Here is an 18,499-nt window from a genome sequence, read left to right as displayed (position 1 = left end):
CTAAACTTTTGTGAGAGATAAAGAGAAATGGACAATGTGTATAAATAATTAAATATTGAGGTTGAAAAATAAGGATTTAATTTATTGCTCAACAATGTGCACTATGAATAAGTATTTGTAAGTTGGAGTTTGAAAGGTGCAAAAATTTGAACCGCTTACACTTGCGGGATTTTATTGAACTATTTCTTAAACGTCCTGTCCGTGGGAGTTTCAAATTGGAGAATTGCACTATGTCTGAGAAGATTTGTATTTCAAGTGATATACTAAAGGTATTGATATTGTCCAAATGCTCTAACTTGAAGGAGGTTACCATTGATGCTCCAAATCTATCATCATGTCAATATGTTGGTTATGGTGCACCAAAACCTATTATATCTTTTCTGAGAAGTTCTAGTCAACTAGAAGTCAATGTTGAGATGCACGTTGATCATTTAGATTTTTCTGACTTGAGGGAATTTATCCAAAACTTCAAGCCTCAAAATGTTTTGGCATTCTTTCCCTATCTATCGATCAGTCGATTGTGGTAAGTAAAAAGTAGCTATTGGTTGATTCATTTCGTTTGCTTATCTACTTAATTTCTTATATATACACACCATGGATTATGTAGGATGAATTCAACCCAGTTGTCTTGCAAGATTCATCCTCTCCGCCGATCATTAAACACTTGGACCTACAATCTGTTCCTAAAAATGAAACATTGTTTCGGCCTGTTCAAGTGTCTACTCATTCTCTGGAAAATTGTTTCTCTAAGCATGACCCTAGGTTTTTAGAGACAAAGAGCCTGCTGATAGTTAAAGGTTATGTTGTTATAGCCAAAAATCTATGTCTTCACCCTGGAGATGTGTGAAGAAAGTTACGAGTTTCGTCTGCACACATAGGTTTGTGATGATTGTGTTTGTGTAAAAGTTTGTCTGCTTCATCTACCAAATCTGCAATGTGACTCGGAGGATAGAAGCTTCTCAGTTCAAAAGACCCATCACACCAAACCATGTCATCAATATCCTCATGCCTATAAGTTCTTGGCCGTTTGTGAACCCTATGCTTGGCAGTAACACGTGACTCAATTGGATCAGAACTTGGCCGTTTGTGAACCCCAGGCTTGGCAGTACTTATACTTGTTGTTTCTCTATCATTTTATCTGTTTTCCTATTTACTTTCATGCATAAACAATCAAACTATTGTGAATTCATCATTTGAGTTTGTGAACTGTTGAACGACATAAGTATTACACCTCCTTGTGGATACGACAAAACCTTTTACTATACTACAATTGAGTGAGATTCAAATATAGAGTGGTAAAAAATCTTTCATCATAATTATAAAATTTATACTTATTCAAATGATTTTACTTCTTAAATATTGATGATCATTTGTATTTTTAATTAATGAGTTTTATTTTATAACAGCAGTTATATTTTGATTTTCTATTGAAGAAAGTTAAATTTTCACTAACTAAATTGCGGGTAACGGGCACGGGTACGGGGACGGGCATTCAGGTTGCTACCCACGTGGGTATTGGGACGGGTACGAGTACTTTTTGAAAACGCGGGTATGTGGATGAGTACTATAGTACCCTGCCCAGACCCTATCCATTGCCATCCCTAGGCGGACTTCTGTGCCTCAATTAATCTAGAGAGAGAGAGAGTAAACTAGGAATTATTTCAAAAAAAAAAAGGAATATAACAAAAGATGGTGGTGAAAGGTGGCAGAAAAATTATAAAGGGTATAAAAGGAAAAATATGAGAAAAACTGCTTTGAATTTTTTTTTTGACAGGAAAAAATGCTTTGAATTTATAAACACCTTACATTTTGGAATGTATAAATTTTAAAGAGAAAAAGAATGATGCATCGATGGTGTAAAGTTTTTTTACACCGTCAACCAATCAGGTTTTAAGGATGTGTCACATCAATTAATAAAATTAAATAAAAAGAGATATGGAGAACCATTTGTTGGGAGAGGCCTACCCACTTAAGTGAGCTTAGAGTCTCGACTCTCAGGAGATTTTTTTTTTTGTTTGAAAGAACGAGAGGTTAATCTCATGATTGTCGGCTGTGAGATACATTAGGAACCAAACATAAATAAATAATAATTCAGTCACTAAATAATTTCTATTACTCTAAAATTAAGTTATTATGAAGTAATTTTAATTCAACTTTTCATTTTCATTGAGAGTGTTTTCTCTTCTTCCAACACACCGCTAGCGTTGTTTAGGAAACGTGTGGTCTTCTTCTCTTCTTCCTCATTTCCTCTTATGCACCCTGTGAACAATAATTCTACAAAGCTTGCACCTTTTCATCTTCCAATAGGCATTGAAACGTTTCCACTCTCAAACCCAACCTTTTTTCTTCCTCTTCATTTTGGCATTTTGGCATTTCTCTGAGCTTCCTCAGTACGGTGAACAATCGTGAAGGTCTCTGAGCTTCCTCAGCACGGTGAAGCTTCCGTCTCTGCAGTTTGAAACGTTTCCACAATTCCACTCCCTTTCTTCTTCATCTTCATTTCATTTCGTTTTCGTTCAGGCTTCAACCTTGCACCAGGTTCATAACTCTTTCACCTTTTTTAATTTCACTTTGTCTTTCATTTTCGTCATGCTCTATTTCGGTCGTGGCCTTGAGATGTTCTGGAAAAGAGTGAACTTTGTGAAATTTCATTCCTTTCTACATACATTGGTTGCATGCAGCACTGATAGAGAATTTTTTTGTTGGATAATAAACCACTTTAGAGCTTTTCAGGGGCCAGGACCTATAGAAATAATTTGTTTCTCTGTGTCTAAAATGTTGCTGCTTTCATCATACTTGTACTTGTACACTACTTAATTTTCTAGTTAACAATTATTTATATCATGAATTCAAACATTAGTTTTTTCCTTGGCTTGAGCTTGTGCAGTGAGTGTTTGATTGATTCTTCTCTTCTAGCGGTTTTTCAGAAAAAATGAAGAAGGTTCAGACTTTTCTGAACAGTGACATTATCATTAATATTCTGACCCGGATTCATGTCAAGCCCTTACTTGCTTTGAAGTGCATTTCCAGAGAGTGGCACCGCATCATTTCCAGCCGCTCCTTCGTCAAATCTCAGCTGGAAAACACAGAGCTCCTCTTAACGGGCTTCATTGTTCAAGAGAAGTTTAGGTTTTGCACAGAAGATATTAAACCTGTTAATTACATTCCTGTGGAGACAAAAGGTGCCAAAGTGCACAATGAGGTTTTCAATTATCTTCCTGAAGATGTGGTTGTTTTGGCATCATGCAAAGGGGTGGTGTGCTGCCGCAGCTGTTTACCTTCTCCAGTGCCAGCTATCTATGTGTGCAATCCTTCAAATAGGGAGTGGATTAAATTGGAGTACCCTGAACCTTCCAATGGCAGAAAAGAAAGCATAGCACTGGCTTTTGATTTTTAACTATCCAAATGCTCCATTGACATCACTTCCAAATTCAAATTGGTAAGAGTTAAGCAAGTTGAGAATGATGAGATGGAATTGTACCTAACATTTGAGTTATACTCATCAGAAACTGGACTGTGGAGGAAATCAAATGAAATCTGCCAATGTGATAGCAATTTGATCAAGAACAACGGCATATACATTGGAGAGGTCCTGCATTGGCTCACAGATGGTGATCAAGTCCTGACTTTTAATACTGAGAAGAAGCAGTCTAGGTTGATTCGAATACCAGTCCCGTCGTCCGCGTTTAGGACTGTTCCTGAAGCATGTATTGGAGAATCTGAGGGCAAATTGCATTATGTCCAAGTATCTGAAAGGGTCTTCAGGTATGGTATCTTGAAGATTATTATGAGTTTAAATGGAAACCGATGCATTATGAAACTTTGGAGAAGATTGAAGGAGAATATCCACACTTCTTCCTTAATTTAAAGGAACGAGTGTCAGAGCGACTGGCTCCTAATGCAAGTCCATGGATGAATCCTCTAGGCTTCAAAGACGGGGTTTTGCTAATGAAGGTGTCTATAAATCTGTACATTTACGACATTAAGAATAGCAAGATGGTCCAAGCTTGCTCCGTTCTAGATCTGGACCCAAAATATTTAAACCATTGTACTGCACTTCCTCATTCCTTGAGCTTGGTTCCATTAAACAATGCATAGAAGGTAAAGTGCCTATCTCTTCCTATGAGCTTTTGATACTGCTAATAGAGTACTTTTTTCTTTAGTGAATCTTTAAACTATACGCTTGTTCTTAATGTTTTGGATAATTAATCTATCTATTGATCTATATATTTTGGATAATTTCTGCTTGTGATTTGAATGTTTTGAATAATCTCTGGATTTGAAAGTTCTCGATAATTTCTATTTTGGATTCTTGTGTTAGAATTAGAAGTTTTACCACCTTGCACTTGCACATATATGTTCAAAGTAGGCCATTCTGCTCGCACATGTATGCGCGACGTCTGCTCCCAGAGTACAGCTGAACAACTGAAGTTTAATTTTCTCAGCCCTAACCGTACATTACATGTGTTGAATATTTGAATAATTTTCATCTTTGTTTATTTGCTTTGGACAAGAGTTTTACTTGTTTTGAACTGAAGTTTTTCTTGTTTTCTGAATATGCTATTCTTTTTTCCAATATTTGTTTGATGTGGTTGGGAGCATTTCACAATCTGCTATAATTGGCTTAGTTTGGTAGCCGGTTGCCTTGCCTGCTTGCAGTTTAGTTCTTAGCTAGCTGCTCTGTTTTTCTTTGCTAGCTAGCAGTTTAGTTCTTAGCTAGCTGCTCTGTTTTTCTTAGCTAGCTACAATGGTCACTTTTAGTTCAAAAGTGACGGTGCTGAGCTCAAAACAGCAGAGCTGGTGGCCCGTGTGTTGGGTGTAATCTGGTCTTTGTGGTTAATGCGGATGATGTTATTTCTCGTCAAGGGAAGGTGTTTGATATTAGCATTTTGTGTTCATGGAGCTGGATCTCGGAAAGATCTTTAGACTTCTCAGCTTCGTTATTTGAATGGTCCACAAGCCCATTGACAGTAGCTGGTAGCATGATCTTTAATATTAATATTTGCACAAATATTAAGTGTATTTTTTTGTATAGCCACATAATTTTTTTACCAAGAAATATGACATTTTATCTTAAATTCAACTAAAATTTAAATAATTATGATAGTTTAATTACTATATACTGAGGATGTAAAAATATTTTATACAATGATCCAATAAGAATTTATTAATTTGTTATGTCATAATTAAACTTAAATTTAAAAGTATTTTAAATAGAAAAGGAATGTACGTGCGAATTGTTCCCACTATTCACACATATAAGCGCGACGACTTTTTTTAATGATTTATTAAAAATTATTATCTATACGGTTAATTAATTCCAAATATTTTATATAAATTAGTTTATTTGGATAACTAATGGACTAATGGTAACATTGCTCTTTACTATATTTTTATAGATTTTAACTATTTATTTATTTCTTTAACTCGTAGGTGTGTTATTCCATAACTGGTGGGTGTGTAGCAATTTGATCAAGAACAACGGCATATACATTGGAGAGGTCCTGCATTGGCTTAAAATTTAAGCGCTTTTAGGTTGTGACCTACCCATAAGCTAGTTTGAGCTTATATTCAATAAGCGAGGCATTAATATAATTTTCAGGGGAGGCATCAAAGCTATTATACGGGTGGCATTAATACTTTTTTGATGCCACCCTCCTAAAATATATTCCGGTCTTAATAAAAATACAATATGGCTAGCTATTACTTTGTTCTTTAAATTTAGGTCTTAAGTTTTTCCCCAATTTCATAGCCAAATTTTCAAAAAAAAAAAAAACTCCTATGATATTTAAGAAACAAATTCAAAACCATAATACCCCAGGGTGTTGTGCTTTAAAATTAGAACACCAACCGATTAGTGACTACGGGTTGTTCAAATTCGGGTTTCTCGAATGAAGGTTTTGTTGGGTGAATCGGGTTCGGTCGGGTCGGTAAATGTTGGACAGCCAAAGCCATGGGCAAAACCGAAACTTATATAATTTAAAATTTATATCTCAATCTCAGCCACGGGCGAAACCGAAAATTATAATTTAAATTTAAAAATTTATATGTCAATTTCAGCCACGGGCGAAACTGAACCCAGGCTTATGTTTAACAAAAATATATCTCCGGCACAAAGCCTAAGAATATCAACCCAAATTTTTCATAGGACCCTACCCCGAGGAACGTGAGGTACCAGAAAAAACAAGGCTTAATTTCCCCAAAAAATTCAAAATTGTTTATTTGGGTCAGAGGCTTATGTTTAACAAAAATATATTCACGGCTCAAACCCTAATAATACCAACCCAAATTTTTCAAAGCCAAATTTTTCAAAAAACCTAATTTCTCTTGGGAAAGTGAGGTACCAGAAAAAACAAGGGTTTTCCCCTGACGAAATTGATATACCCGAATTTTTAATATTTAATTTCAAATGGAAAAATGTTTTTTAAGCCCAGGCTTATGTTTAACAAAAATATATCTGCGGCCCAAACCCTAAGAATACCCAAATTTTTCAAAGGACCCTAAGTTCCCGGGGGAAAGTGAGGTACCAAAATCTATATATTGTTTGAAACAGAAATGCTTAGGAAGAATCTTAAACGAAAAGTTTCACGTGAACCTAAAGATGAACCAACGCGAGCAGGTCGTTACCCTCATACAGCCTCAAATCGCTGTAGGGAAGGGAAACAACGTCGAGTTGTGCAACAAGTGAAAGCTGTAGTTTTGCAAATAGAGGAACCTGAAGTTGTGCCACCAGAGGAACCTGGAGTTATGCAATCAGAGGAACATGAAGTTGTGCAACAAGAGAAAGCTGTAGCTGTGCAACTAGAGGAATCTAAAGTTGTGGAACCAGAGGAAGCTAGTTGTGGCCAAAATCACTCTATTGGGGTAAATAAATTTTTTTTTTTGCCTCATTTTAGTAATTCTTTTTTTATTTGCATTATTAAGTCAAGCGAATCCTACTTGACTCTTTTTATTTGCATTATTTGCACATTTGGCAATCGAAACTTATATAATTTAAAATTTATATCTCAATCTTGGCCACGGGTGAAACCGAAAATTATAATTTAAATTTAAAATATGTCAATCTCAGCCACGGGCGAAACTGAAGCTGATATAAAAAAAAATTTTCAAAATAGAAAATAAATAAATAAATTAAATAAATTAAAGTTTTTGAAAAGTTTATTTTCAAAAAAAAAGTTGAAAGGACTACGAAACATTCATTCATCGCCTCTCCTTCCCTCTCACACCGCCAATACAAACTCTTGCATTGTTTGGTTGGAGGGGAGGGGAGGGGAGGGGAGGGGAGAGATCTTTAAAATCTAATTTTGTTTGGTTCAAATTTTAGGAGGGGAGGGAAGGGAAATGGAGGGGTGCAAAATCCCTCCAACCTCAATTTTTTGTTCTCTTTAAAATCTAATTTTGTTTGGTTCAAATTTTAGGAGGGGAGGGAAGGGAAATGGAGGGGTGCAAAATCCCTCCAACCTCAATTTTTTGTTCCCCCAAAATTGGGGGAATTTGGAGGGGAAATAATTTCCAGACTAAAATAACCCTATACAAAACTAAAAATTCCAATTCTTAGTAATAGGGTTTAACGGTCTATTTCCTTTCTTTCTTCTTCATTTCACGTGTGTTTCATACCAATTGCTCTGTCCGTCTTTGGTTTCTCTCTGCCACCGCTAGTGCCCCTCTACCCGGTCTCTCCCTCCGCCGCCGCCGCCGCCTCCTTGTCAGCGGCGTCGACCCCCTGCTTCTGCGACCCAGGTATGTTTTAGCAGAACCTTCTACAATTTTTGTTTCATTTGGTTGTTCCCTTGGCTGGTTTTCTTTTTGCTTTGAAAGTTGTAATTGAGTGAGAACACGGACCTCTTGCTAACAATGAAAAATGGAGTGATATAGATGGTATAAACAAATTGTTTAGAACAATAGCAATACAGTAGAATTTAGCTTCTATAGATGGTATAAACAATCTGTTTAGAAACAATCTTGTACTAGTTTGTTGGAGTTTCCAATTATTTGGTGCACCCCATCTGTTTGTGATATTGCCATTGTGGAATCTATAACATGACACAAGATGAAGCCCGTATAGATTTAAATAAGCTTTGGTTTTGTTTTGAGCCTTACTATATTAACTTGTGCCTTCATTTAGAAGGTGTTTCACAAGGTTGATCTTTGTCCATAAAAGTAATTTAAATTATAAAATCTCTTCCCTCCTCTCATGAACTAATTAAAAATAAGTTATTTTCCCTCCCCTCCCCTCCTATAAACCAAACATAATAAGTATTAAAATCCCTCCCCTCTCTTCCCCTCCCCTCCCCTCCCCTCCTTTGAACCAAACAGGGGCTAAGCAATTGTATACACACTTCTTCTTCACCATCTTCATCTGCTTCAGTTTTCATCATTCGACCGAAGCATCACTAAGTCGTTTGCTTTCGTGGTGTTCTTTTCTCTCCCACACGCTCAGGCTTCTCCTTCCAGAGTTCCACTTCTCCTTCTTCACTGTCCAGCCATCTAGAAGGTAAACATCATCATTTAGGCCAATTTGGGGTTTTTTCTTCTTCACTATTGCTTCTGATTTTAGGGTTCAAAATTTTGGGCTAAATTTACTTCTAGCTGATTCTCCACATTGATGCTCTAATTTAGGGTTCATAGCAATTATTCATGTGTGTTTAGTGTTTTCTGATGTGATTTTTCCTCATTATATCTGGTTCAAGTTGATTCTCCACATTGATGCTCTAATTTAGGTTTCAATCATAGCAATTAGTAGTTTGTGTTTACTGATGTGATTTTCGTCATTGTATTTGACTCAAGCCGATTCTTCACATTGATACTCTAATTTAGGCTTCAATCATAGCAATTAGTTGCGTGTGTTTACTGATGTGATTTTCGTCTTTGTATTTGGTTCAAGCTGATTCTTCACATTGATGCTCTAATTTAGGTTTCATTGGGTCTGTTACGAAACAGAGAGCGCGATAAAGTGATAGAAACTTGATAGGAAAATCTGAGAGAATTTCAGTACTATAGAGTTGATTCTGATGCAGAGTTGTTGCAGAAAACTACATGAGCCTGTGAGTGGGGTGTGGACTGTGGGGGTGTAGCCGAGAGAGGAGTGACGAGAAAGTTGTGGAATTGAATGAATTTAGAGAAATTGTGGAATTGTGATAAGGAAGGAAAAATTGAGAGAAATGTGGAATTGAATGAATTGACAGTTGAGACGGTGAGTGAGACATAGATTCTGGTTCTGAAATCTGGCGTAGTCGCGTAGATTAAAATTTAAAGGGGTGGTGAGGTGTGGTCAGAACTGAGAAGAAGGGGAACAGAGAAAAGAGAGGGAGAGGAGGAGTGGCGGTAACCAGTGAGATGGGGAAAATTATTTGCAGAGGCCAGAGGGAGAGGAGAAGGTGTAATTGGGTGAGGTTGTGAGAAAATAGAGGGAGAGGAGAAGAAGCCGAGAGAAGAGAATGTGAAATTGGGTGAGGTTGTGACTCGTGAGGAGAACTTGGAGTTTGGAGAGTAGAGTGCAGAAATTGGGGTCATTGAGTGAGTGAGGAGAGACAGCTAGATAGGGAAATCAGAGTAATTGAGTGACACATCATGTGAATATTCGGTCATAGTGGATTATTATGTTTCAATTTCATGTCAAAAGTATTTAGGATAGAGCATATACTAGTATGGCGCCTTTGGTCTTTTGGTGGAGGTAACCTGGTTCTGCTGGTGAAATATCTTGCCATTGTTTCAAGAGCTTAAGATCTCTCATTTGTGATTTACCCACTTCTTGTTCGATTTCTCTCCTACCTTATTATTGATACTGGACCATTCACAAGTGCAAAATTTTGTACTTCCAACAACTGTCTTCCTATGGTGCTTTTGTTATCCAATTTTGATTAACACAAGTACATTGATTTGGAAATATTGTATAATAAGCTAGGGAAGAAAACCCTATACATTTTGTTGCTTTTGCTTATCAAATTGTAACCGATGGTTGTGTTCAAGGGATCACATCCAATCAATGTTGTCAAATAACCGGATATAGCAGCGCTATAGCGTAGTGCTATGAGGGTTTACCGCTATCCGCTATTTGCCTCTATTTTCCTCTTTGAAGGCTTGACATAGTGGTTTTTTTTTGGCTTTCCGTTCTATCACCGCTTCCAATTTTGACTTGTCAGTACAGTTTGGATATCCCAATGTGACTAGCTATTTACTGTTGATCAGGAGATTACCGATATTGGAGCGCTATAGCGTAGTTCTATGAGGGTTTACCGCTATCCGCTATTTGCCTCTATTTTCCTCTTTGAAGGCTTGACATAGTGATTTTTTTGGGCTTTCCGCTCTATCACCGCTTCCAATTTTTACTTGTCACTTGTCATTACAGTTTGGATATCCCAGTGTGACTAGCTATTTACTGTTGATCAGAAGATTGCAAATGATAACATTGTCTACAGAAATCAGATACGCCAATCTGTTGGGCAGAACCCGCAACCAGTTGGGGTCGATTAAACTTATTCTGTCATCATAGCCTGGGGTTGGGGTTGGGGTTGGGGTTGGGGTCGATTAAACTTATTCTCTGTCATCTTAGCCTTGGGTTGGGGTCAATGAAACTTATTCTGCCATCTTAGATGGGGTTGAGGTCAATTGTTTCCCGAGCTTTAGATATCGGAAGTGCAGTTTTTCTCCATGACTATCAACAAGATCAAAATTCCAAACTTAAAATTTGAACAATTAAGTGGTCCTCAATTTACTGAAAGTTTCTTGGTTTTCAAAATTATGGGGGATATAAACAATTTCATTTTCGTTTTGTACAGTATCGTTTTTTAGAGTGTTTCTAAATATACACATATAAATGTTTTGGTTTAATCTAATTGGTCCCCCGGTGTCCAAATCCTGGCTCCGCCCCTGACAGTGGTCACAAATACTAATTCTCTAAATTGATATATGAATCTTAAAATTGGGATGAAGGAAGAGAAATTACAATTAAAGAGTTAGTTTAGGTTGATTAGTAATTTAAATAATTAGTGACAATAATGAATAAAAGTGGTTTTGGGGAAATAACCAAAATACTCTATATTAATTGGAATTAAATGATTTTCTCTGTTTTTTTTTTGTTATCTTGAAAATTGATTCCAGTTAAGTTTAATTGAATTCTGATTTTTGTTAGCTTTTGATACCATGTAAGTGGATTCTGAAATTAATCATTAATATCTTAGTTTGTCTTCATTTCTTATTTGATTAAGTTATCTTGAAAATGGATTGCAGATTTGATTCCGTCCAAGCTTAAGTGAATTCTGTTTTTATTAGCTTTATTGTCATGTAAATAGATTATGAAATTGATCATAAATTATTGAATATATTTATTACTATTTTGGGTTGTGGTTAGTTCTGTGTGTTTATATCAAATTAGACCATTAATTTGATAAAATGTCTCATTAGGGCTGGGAATTTCTTGTTTGAATTGGAATTGGTTTTTTTCCAGGTTCAAAATGCTTCCTATAAAACCCTTAGACAATGGGATGCACTTGAATAAATTCTTGGAGTGGAAAGTAGATGAAAGGGTTCAAAATTGGGTTAAAAAAACATGCTTTGGTTCATTTCTAGGGATGAAGGAATTCATAGACAATGGTAATTTTCAACAAAGGATGAACTTTATTACTGCTCTTGTTCAGTGTTATGATGAAAAACAACACTGTTTTGAGTTTGGCAGTGAAGAAAATAAATTTTTCTAGATTTTGGTCTTCAAGACATTTTGCATATATCTGAACTTCCGATCAATGGGAATCAGGTATGTTAGTTTTTTACTTTATTCAGTTGATAATTTGATAATTGATTGATGTTTGGTTTATTTTGGAAAATTTACATGATTCTGGCAATTGGGATTGTTGCAGGTTTCGGGCTTTGATGATCAAGATGCATGCAAACCTATTTTGCATCACTTAACAAATGAAGTTGCTATAGCAGAGTCACTGCTCACAAAAACGAAGAATCCCAATGTCAAGGGTGGCATGATTGATGTAAATAAGCTGTTGGAGACTTTTCAGAATGTTCCTAAAGAATTTTTAGAGTCAGACTTAAAGAGCCTAGAGCCTTATACTAAGGCTTTTTTATTATTCTTGCTGGGAACCCTCATTTTTACCAACGGCTCTAGGTCTATTTCTCCGCAGTATCTACAGCTCCTGGAAATCAATAAAATAGATAGTTATGCGTGGGGGGCAGCTGCCATTGCGAAACTCAAGGAATCGATGAGCTACATAAAGAAATCTGTGCGTGATAATGATAAATATTCAAGTATTTATGGTTTCTCTTTGGCTCTATCGGTAAGATCTCTATCTAGTAATAGTTATTAATTAATAATTTTAATTTATAATGTTAATAATGTTCTTTGTTAACTCTTTATTTTTTCTTGTAGGTATTTGCCTTAGAGCGTTTTCCATTCATCCGCGTTGAATATGCCCCAGTATCGGACTATCCCTTATTTTTCGGGTGGATGAAGATAGTGTATAAACCATTCAAGCAAACTCAAACCGTTAAGGGGGTGAAAGCGTTTCTAGATAGGTTTAGAGGATTGAGGAAAGAAGATGTAAGTACTTTTTTTTTTTTGCTTTGGAATATTACAATTGTGGTCTTTTTTAAAAATTTGTATTTTGTTTTATTTTTGCATAGGTCACTTGGCAACCATATATAGATAGACCAGCACAATGTCATACCTATCAGCTAGACATGATTTATGCATATGTGCCATGCATAAATTTTGCTGACATAGCTTTAAATCGGGCTGATTTGTGTTATGAACAACTGGGATTGAGGATGGAGGACCTTCGTATGCCTTTGCCTACCATAGAAAAAAAGGAGATAATCTCTCATAGCAAGCACAGAAATGTCGATTGGAGAGTGCACAAGGAAAAATATGGATACCGGGAGTACAATAAAATATGGACGGACCGGAACTCATATTTAGTGATTCCACAGCAAGCCTCTCCTTCTCCCCAGCAAAGCTCTTCTCACCATTCTCAAGGCAATGAGGTGAGTGGTATTTATTTATTTATTTTTCTTATTCTGATCCAGTTATTTATTTATTTTTCTTATTCTGATTCTGATTAATCCCAACTGACTGAACTTCTATTTATGATTGGCAGGATGAAGACGGGCAAAGCTCTCCTCGCCATCCAACTCCAACTCCAACTCAAGTGCAACGGCGTTTAGGGCTATTTGTTGAGTCTTCTTAGCTTTAAATTTAATTTTGATTGATTACTACTTGCATATTTTGTCTGAGCATGTTGCCAATTGAGTTGCTGGCTTTGTTGAAAATAATTGGCAGGGTAGAGTGTATAGACGCCGCAGAAGGAGTAACACGGGAAAATTGAAAACCAAAGGAGATGTGAAGATTGACGTTGAGCACTCCCTATATTTGCTAAGAGAGCTTCTTCCACATATAAAAGAGTTGAGTGAGGAAGAAATGACTGAGAAAAAGGAAGAGGCTAGCAGACAAGGTATCTTTTCCTTGAAGAATCTCGGTTTAGATTTTTTATGTATGGATCTATGTTGTTATAAATGTGTCAACATCCCCAAAGCTTTAAAATTTGATTGTATGGATCTGGTACCATGTCTATAACCACCTATCCCCAAAGCTTAGGTTGTCGGGTGAAGGCAAGTGAAAATTATGCTGATATTGAGTTAAATTTGATCAGGGTATATGTGTTCCAGTAGAATTGTCTGTTTTATAAGCTTTGATAAACTTTGACTTTTGAACCCTATGACTGTTGGCCTTTGGATTTACTTACCTATTTGATATCCTGCTTTTTACTATTTTTATTGTATATTTCGTTGGATTATAGGTCAAGTTTGACTCTCATCTTATGCCATAGTTTATCCTAATTTCTAAGAATTATTAATTTCATCCCATATATGTTAGGTTTTTAATTTTCTTTTGGGATGTGCGTTACAGGGCTCTCGCTCTCAGAGATAAGTATAGCAGAGCTAGATGACTTGGATGGAGTGCGGTTGTACTGGTTAGGAATTATCTAATCTATTGTTGTCTTGTAGTTATCCTCATGTTTTATAGTTGTTTACTTAACCCTTTTTTTGTAGTGACAACTGCAAGACGTCAATATTTGCCCTCCACAAACACTGTCAGACATGCAATGGTGACTTTTGTCTCGCCTGTTCTCGTGACTTTCACGATGCGCAGCTTCGAGGTGGAGGTGATGCTGATCCAATTGAGTCACGTGTTACTGCCAAGCCTGGGGTTCACAAACGGCCAAGTTCTGATCCAATTGAGTCACGTGTTACTGCCAAGCATAGGGTTCACAAACGGCCAAGAACTGATAGGCATGAGGATAGTGATGACATGGTTTGGTGTGATGGGTCTTTTGAACTGAGAAGCTTCTATCCTCCGAGTCACATTGCTGATTTGGTAGATGAAGCAGACATACTTTTACGCAAACACAACCATCACAAACCTATGTGTGCAGACAAAACTCATAAGAACTTGCATTCATGTTTGAATGACACGGCAGCATCTCGTGAATTCTCAAGCGATAACGAAAAATGTTGCCCGGAGGCTGAAAATGTAGTAAAAAATGTACATCACTGTTAGTTACAACACTGTTATGACTGAGATGGGTTTGTCCCCTGATGGTGTTAGTTACAACACTGTTATATCTGGGTTTTGCCGAATCGAGGAGCTGCGGAAGGCCTATGATTTGATGAGGGAGATGGACGCCAAGTGCAACTGGTGGCTGGATAAAGACGTGCACATATCACTTATGGAAGACCTGTCATATCTGGATCCTTATTCTAGTCTGATTAATGGTTATTTGGCTGAAGGTAACTTTCAAGTGGCTTATACATTCTATTGTGAAATGTTAAGACTTGGTTATTCGTCAGATTTTGATTCCTATTGTTTGTTTATGAATGGACTTAGTAAGAAAGCTAGGACAAGAGATGCTAAGGAGTATCTTCTGTTTATGATTTATGATCAGTGTTTCAGGATGCCATCATATGTAACTTATGATATTCTGATAGAGAACTGCAGTAATAATGAATTTAAGAGTCTTGTAGAGCTTGTCAAAGACTTAAGAAGCAGGGGTTTAATGAACGAAGCAGCCAAAGCTCATGACACAATGCTTGAGGGGAATTATAAGCCAGATGGAGCAGTTTATAATTTATTAATATTTGAACATTGTAGATGCCTTAATGTTGATAAGGCATACGATATGTACAAGGAGATGATGCATTATGGTTTTGCTCCTCATATGTTCTCCCTAATTGCTCTTATCAATGCTCTACATTATGTTCAAATGTACAATGAGAAGAGTTGGGTAATTGAAAGCACATTGAGGAGCTGTAATCTTAATGATTCTGAGCTTCGTAAAGTACTTAATAAAATTAACGTCAAGGAACGTAGTATTTATCCTCTTTTGGAGGTGCTAGCTGAAATAGCCATGGATGGCCTGTTACTTGATGGTGGAAAGTGTTCATATGCTTCAACGGCCGCTTCATTCTCACCACCATTATCGTCTTCTTGATTTTTATCGAGGTAAATCTTGCTTCTTTTCATGCTGTTGTTGATTTGGGATTTCGGAATTTCCTGGAAATAACATGTTTGTTTGATTTGTCTTTGCTTCATTACCCAACAGCCAGTACTTTCTTTTTTTGTTAGGTAAATCTGGTTCTTTTGTATAAGAACAGACCATGGAATTTGTTTCTATTCACCCAAATCATTTGTTTCAGTATGTCAGCTTCTCGTAACCAAAACGAGTTAAATCGCATGTAAACTTGAACATGTGGCTTAAACTTGTTTGTTGATTTCTGGAGTGAATGATTTAGGTTCAAATTGAACTAAATTTGCAGAGATTGAGGCCAAAGAGTTGTCTCTGGTTGATTGAGGCCTAGGAGTTGTCTCTGGCAGATTTATTGCCAACACCAAAGTTGCTGTGATGTGCTAGGTATCCGGCTATGATATCTTAGAACTGGCTATGATATCTGAAAGGTGTTACTGTCATGATTGGTTACAATGTGTGTCTTGGTGGCTCACTGTTATGTTGGGCAATTAACTGGCTTTTTTACTGCTCCTCTGGATATATTGTGGCTGCTTGACAGGTGCTGCTGTAGTGTTCTCATATATTATCTCGAATGCACTCATGTTAGATGTCGGTGGAGAGAGTCCATGAGCTCTAATCTTGATATTTGTCTAAATATAGTGGGGGTGGACATTGGACAATATATTGGATTTGGTTAATAGTGTGGGCTGTTTGAGTTTAAGTGACAAGGGATTTAATTTAGGATCTACTTGTGGTTGTGGGGTTATAGAGTGTATTGGTTTTGATGGTAATTTAGTGGAATTAAATTTAGAAACTATTCATACCCATTTTGGTACACAAAATCTCGAACCTAAGACCTCTGCCTTAGCTAGAAAACCTCGTGCTAGTCGATCTACGCGTTTAGTGGTCATGACCAAACAGTTTAGGAGTCACTATCTATTTTAGTATTTGCATTAAGTGCTTATAATGTCTTCAAAGTTCAACCATTATCAACTATTTTAGTATTTTAGGGACCTTGTTTAATTCTTCTTACAGTGTCAAGGACCCAAACATATTTAAGCCAAAATCAAACCGCCCTCTAAGATTGCTATGATTTGATAATGTCAACAATGCGATGTATTCACCCCATTTGAGCTATGGATGAAGATGAAGGGAAAAAGAAGGATAAGATGAATGTGGAAGAGGAAGAAGATAGTGGTGAAAGAGAAAGGACTAAATGTTATTTAAAAAATTTAACAGGACTAAAACTGATGCTTAAAAGTCCACGTGATCACTCTTAGATGACTAGGCTCACCATGTAGACAGTTGACTGGTCAAAATTGATGATACATAAGCACAAGGACTTAATTTGATTATAAAAATTCTCAAAGATAACATTTAAAGGATTATTTTTTCAAGGGCTCAATTTGATTCCTCTTATAAAATCAAGGACTTCAAACATATTTAAGCCTTTGATTTTCAATTGAAAACCACATTTGGTGTTATTAGATCTCATTATGCGCAAAATGTGAAAGGAACCTTAGATCTTTATTGGTGTTCAGTTGGATTCAACTTAAAACCAAACTAATGCTACTTTGCTCCTTCATCTACGAGGAGGAAGGGAAAGAAATGCAATGGGGACATGAATTTTATGCCACAGAGAATACATGTCCCAAAAACATCAGTACTTCAAATGGGATTGGTACTATCATGATATCATCAATTCATTAGAGAAGTGTTTATGGGATGATTGGGATCCATTCTTTCAAATTTTGTGTTGCAACATAGCTGGAGCATAATATAAAGGTGTTTTTCTCCTTGTGCATTTGTGTACTACTGTACTCCATGCTTGCCCCCGAATCCATGAGGATGAAAACTAAATCAGTTTGATTGAATGTTGTAGCCAAATGCAAGGCTCCACAGCTAATTTATGTGCCTCTCTTTTCCCTTTCAGCTTCCAAAAAAACGGAGTGATTGAAAATAGGAAAGGTTTTCTCGTGAGGAATCAAAACGGTAAGCCAAAGAAAGAGAGAAGAATGTGGTGAGAGAAAATGTGATTGTAGGTGAATAATGTTTAACTTTACTAAAATGCACATGCAGGAAATTAAATGTAGTGCAATAGATTATTGAATGACAAAGTTGCCCTCTAAATTGCAAAAACTTTTTCTTTATATATATTATTATATACAGATTATAGATAACGGTTAACTTATGTAATTTTTTTTTGAAGAAAATGTCAAAATAAAATCTAATCTAAATTCTTATATCTATTTTAACAGCGTACTATGGTTAATGGTTTTACTCGGAAAAAAATATTGTATCCCCATAAAAAGTTATAGAGTGACGCATTAGTTCCGCTAACCTCATTGTGATTTCTTAAAAAAAAAAAAAACATTGTGATTTCTTTCAAAAATAAACCCATTGTGATTAGTGCATAATAGTGTGATTTAATATTTAATGGCGCGTCACAAAGAGGAAGTACTTGTCCAATGCTGTTATTTCATTTTTTATTTTCAGTTTGGAAGTCCGTTTAGAGCATTAGAATTCGAGATCACACATTCTAATACCCCAAACGTTAAAGAAGTTTTGGATCTCCATTAGGTGAAAGCATTTTCAAACTGAAAATCAAATAGACACAATCGGTGGTTCAAGGGTAACTTGGGGCTTTACTCACATTTAAAAAAGAGAGGTGCAATTTTCTAAATGTAAATTGTAGTTCTGAATTTTAGTCCCCGAAAATGTTGCCGATGTGTCATCACCATAGAGCTTCTCACAATTATTTAATGAATTTTTTCCCGTCTGTTGATGGCTAGCTTGTACAAGCAAATATTGGACCTAGGTTTGTTGATGGATCTGGTCTTGTCGAACAGGTCCAGATTCGAGGTTCGAACACAAAAGCCCACTAGCCGAGCTGAATTGGTTAGTGATGGAAGCAATTCCCACAAACTGAGAACAAAAGGATGTACTTGCCCCCTTCCCCATCCATTACCGCTCATCCACCGCTTTTCATT

The 18,499-nt window shown here is 36.4% G+C and overlaps 2 protein-coding genes across 3 annotated transcripts; both read left to right on the top strand.

The window, feature by feature from the left end:
- Positions 1-7,581: 7,581 nt before the first annotated feature.
- LOC130739993 (uncharacterized) lies at positions 7,582-15,220 on the top strand. 2 transcript variants are annotated; one of them, XR_009020025.1, is made up of 10 exons: positions 7,582-7,740; positions 11,447-11,752; positions 11,856-12,284; positions 12,377-12,547; positions 12,631-12,990; positions 13,104-13,178; positions 13,286-13,457; positions 13,913-13,976; positions 14,056-14,793; positions 14,949-15,220. XR_009020025.1 is itself a non-coding variant. In XM_057592470.1 (9 exons), exons 3-9 carry the CDS (start codon positions 11,973-11,975, stop codon positions 14,561-14,563), a joined length of 1,662 nt encoding a protein of 553 aa, XP_057448453.1. In that variant the 5' UTR covers positions 7,582-7,740; positions 11,447-11,752; positions 11,856-11,972; the 3' UTR covers positions 14,564-15,220. The 2 variants fall into 2 exon arrangements, 1 of the variants encoding a protein (XP_057448453.1); XM_057592470.1 differs by having other exon boundaries at positions 14,056-15,220.
- Positions 14,577-16,330, top strand: LOC130739994 (pentatricopeptide repeat-containing protein At5g39710-like). The gene is made up of 2 exons (XM_057592471.1): positions 14,577-15,505; positions 15,820-16,330. Exon 1 carries the CDS (start codon positions 14,577-14,579, stop codon positions 15,492-15,494), a length of 918 nt encoding a protein of 305 aa, XP_057448454.1. The 3' UTR covers positions 15,495-15,505; positions 15,820-16,330.
- The last annotated feature ends 2,169 nt before the right edge of the window (positions 16,331-18,499 follow it).

The sequence above is a fragment of the Lotus japonicus genome, chromosome 2 (genome assembly GCF_012489685.1).
Source record: "Lotus japonicus ecotype B-129 chromosome 2, LjGifu_v1.2".
In the NCBI taxonomy this organism is placed as follows: Eukaryota; Viridiplantae; Streptophyta; class Magnoliopsida; order Fabales; family Fabaceae; genus Lotus; species Lotus japonicus.
This window is presented reverse-complemented; position numbering and strand designations above follow the sequence as displayed.

Coding starts and splice junctions, on each gene's coding strand:
- LOC130739994 (XM_057592471.1), top strand. CDS start 14,577: ATGACTGAGATGGGTTTGTCCCCTGATGGTGTTAGTTACAACACTGTT.
- LOC130739993 (XM_057592470.1), top strand. CDS start 11,973: ATGATTGATGTAAATAAGCTGTTGGAGACTTTTCAGAATGTTCCTAAA. Junction 12,285..12,376: donor GTTTCTCTTTGGCTCTATCG/GTAAGATCTCTA, acceptor TTTTTCTTGTAG/GTATTTGCCTTAGAGCGTTT. Junction 13,977..14,055: donor GATGGAGTGCGGTTGTACTG/GTTAGGAATTAT, acceptor CTTTTTTTGTAG/TGACAACTGCAAGACGTCAA.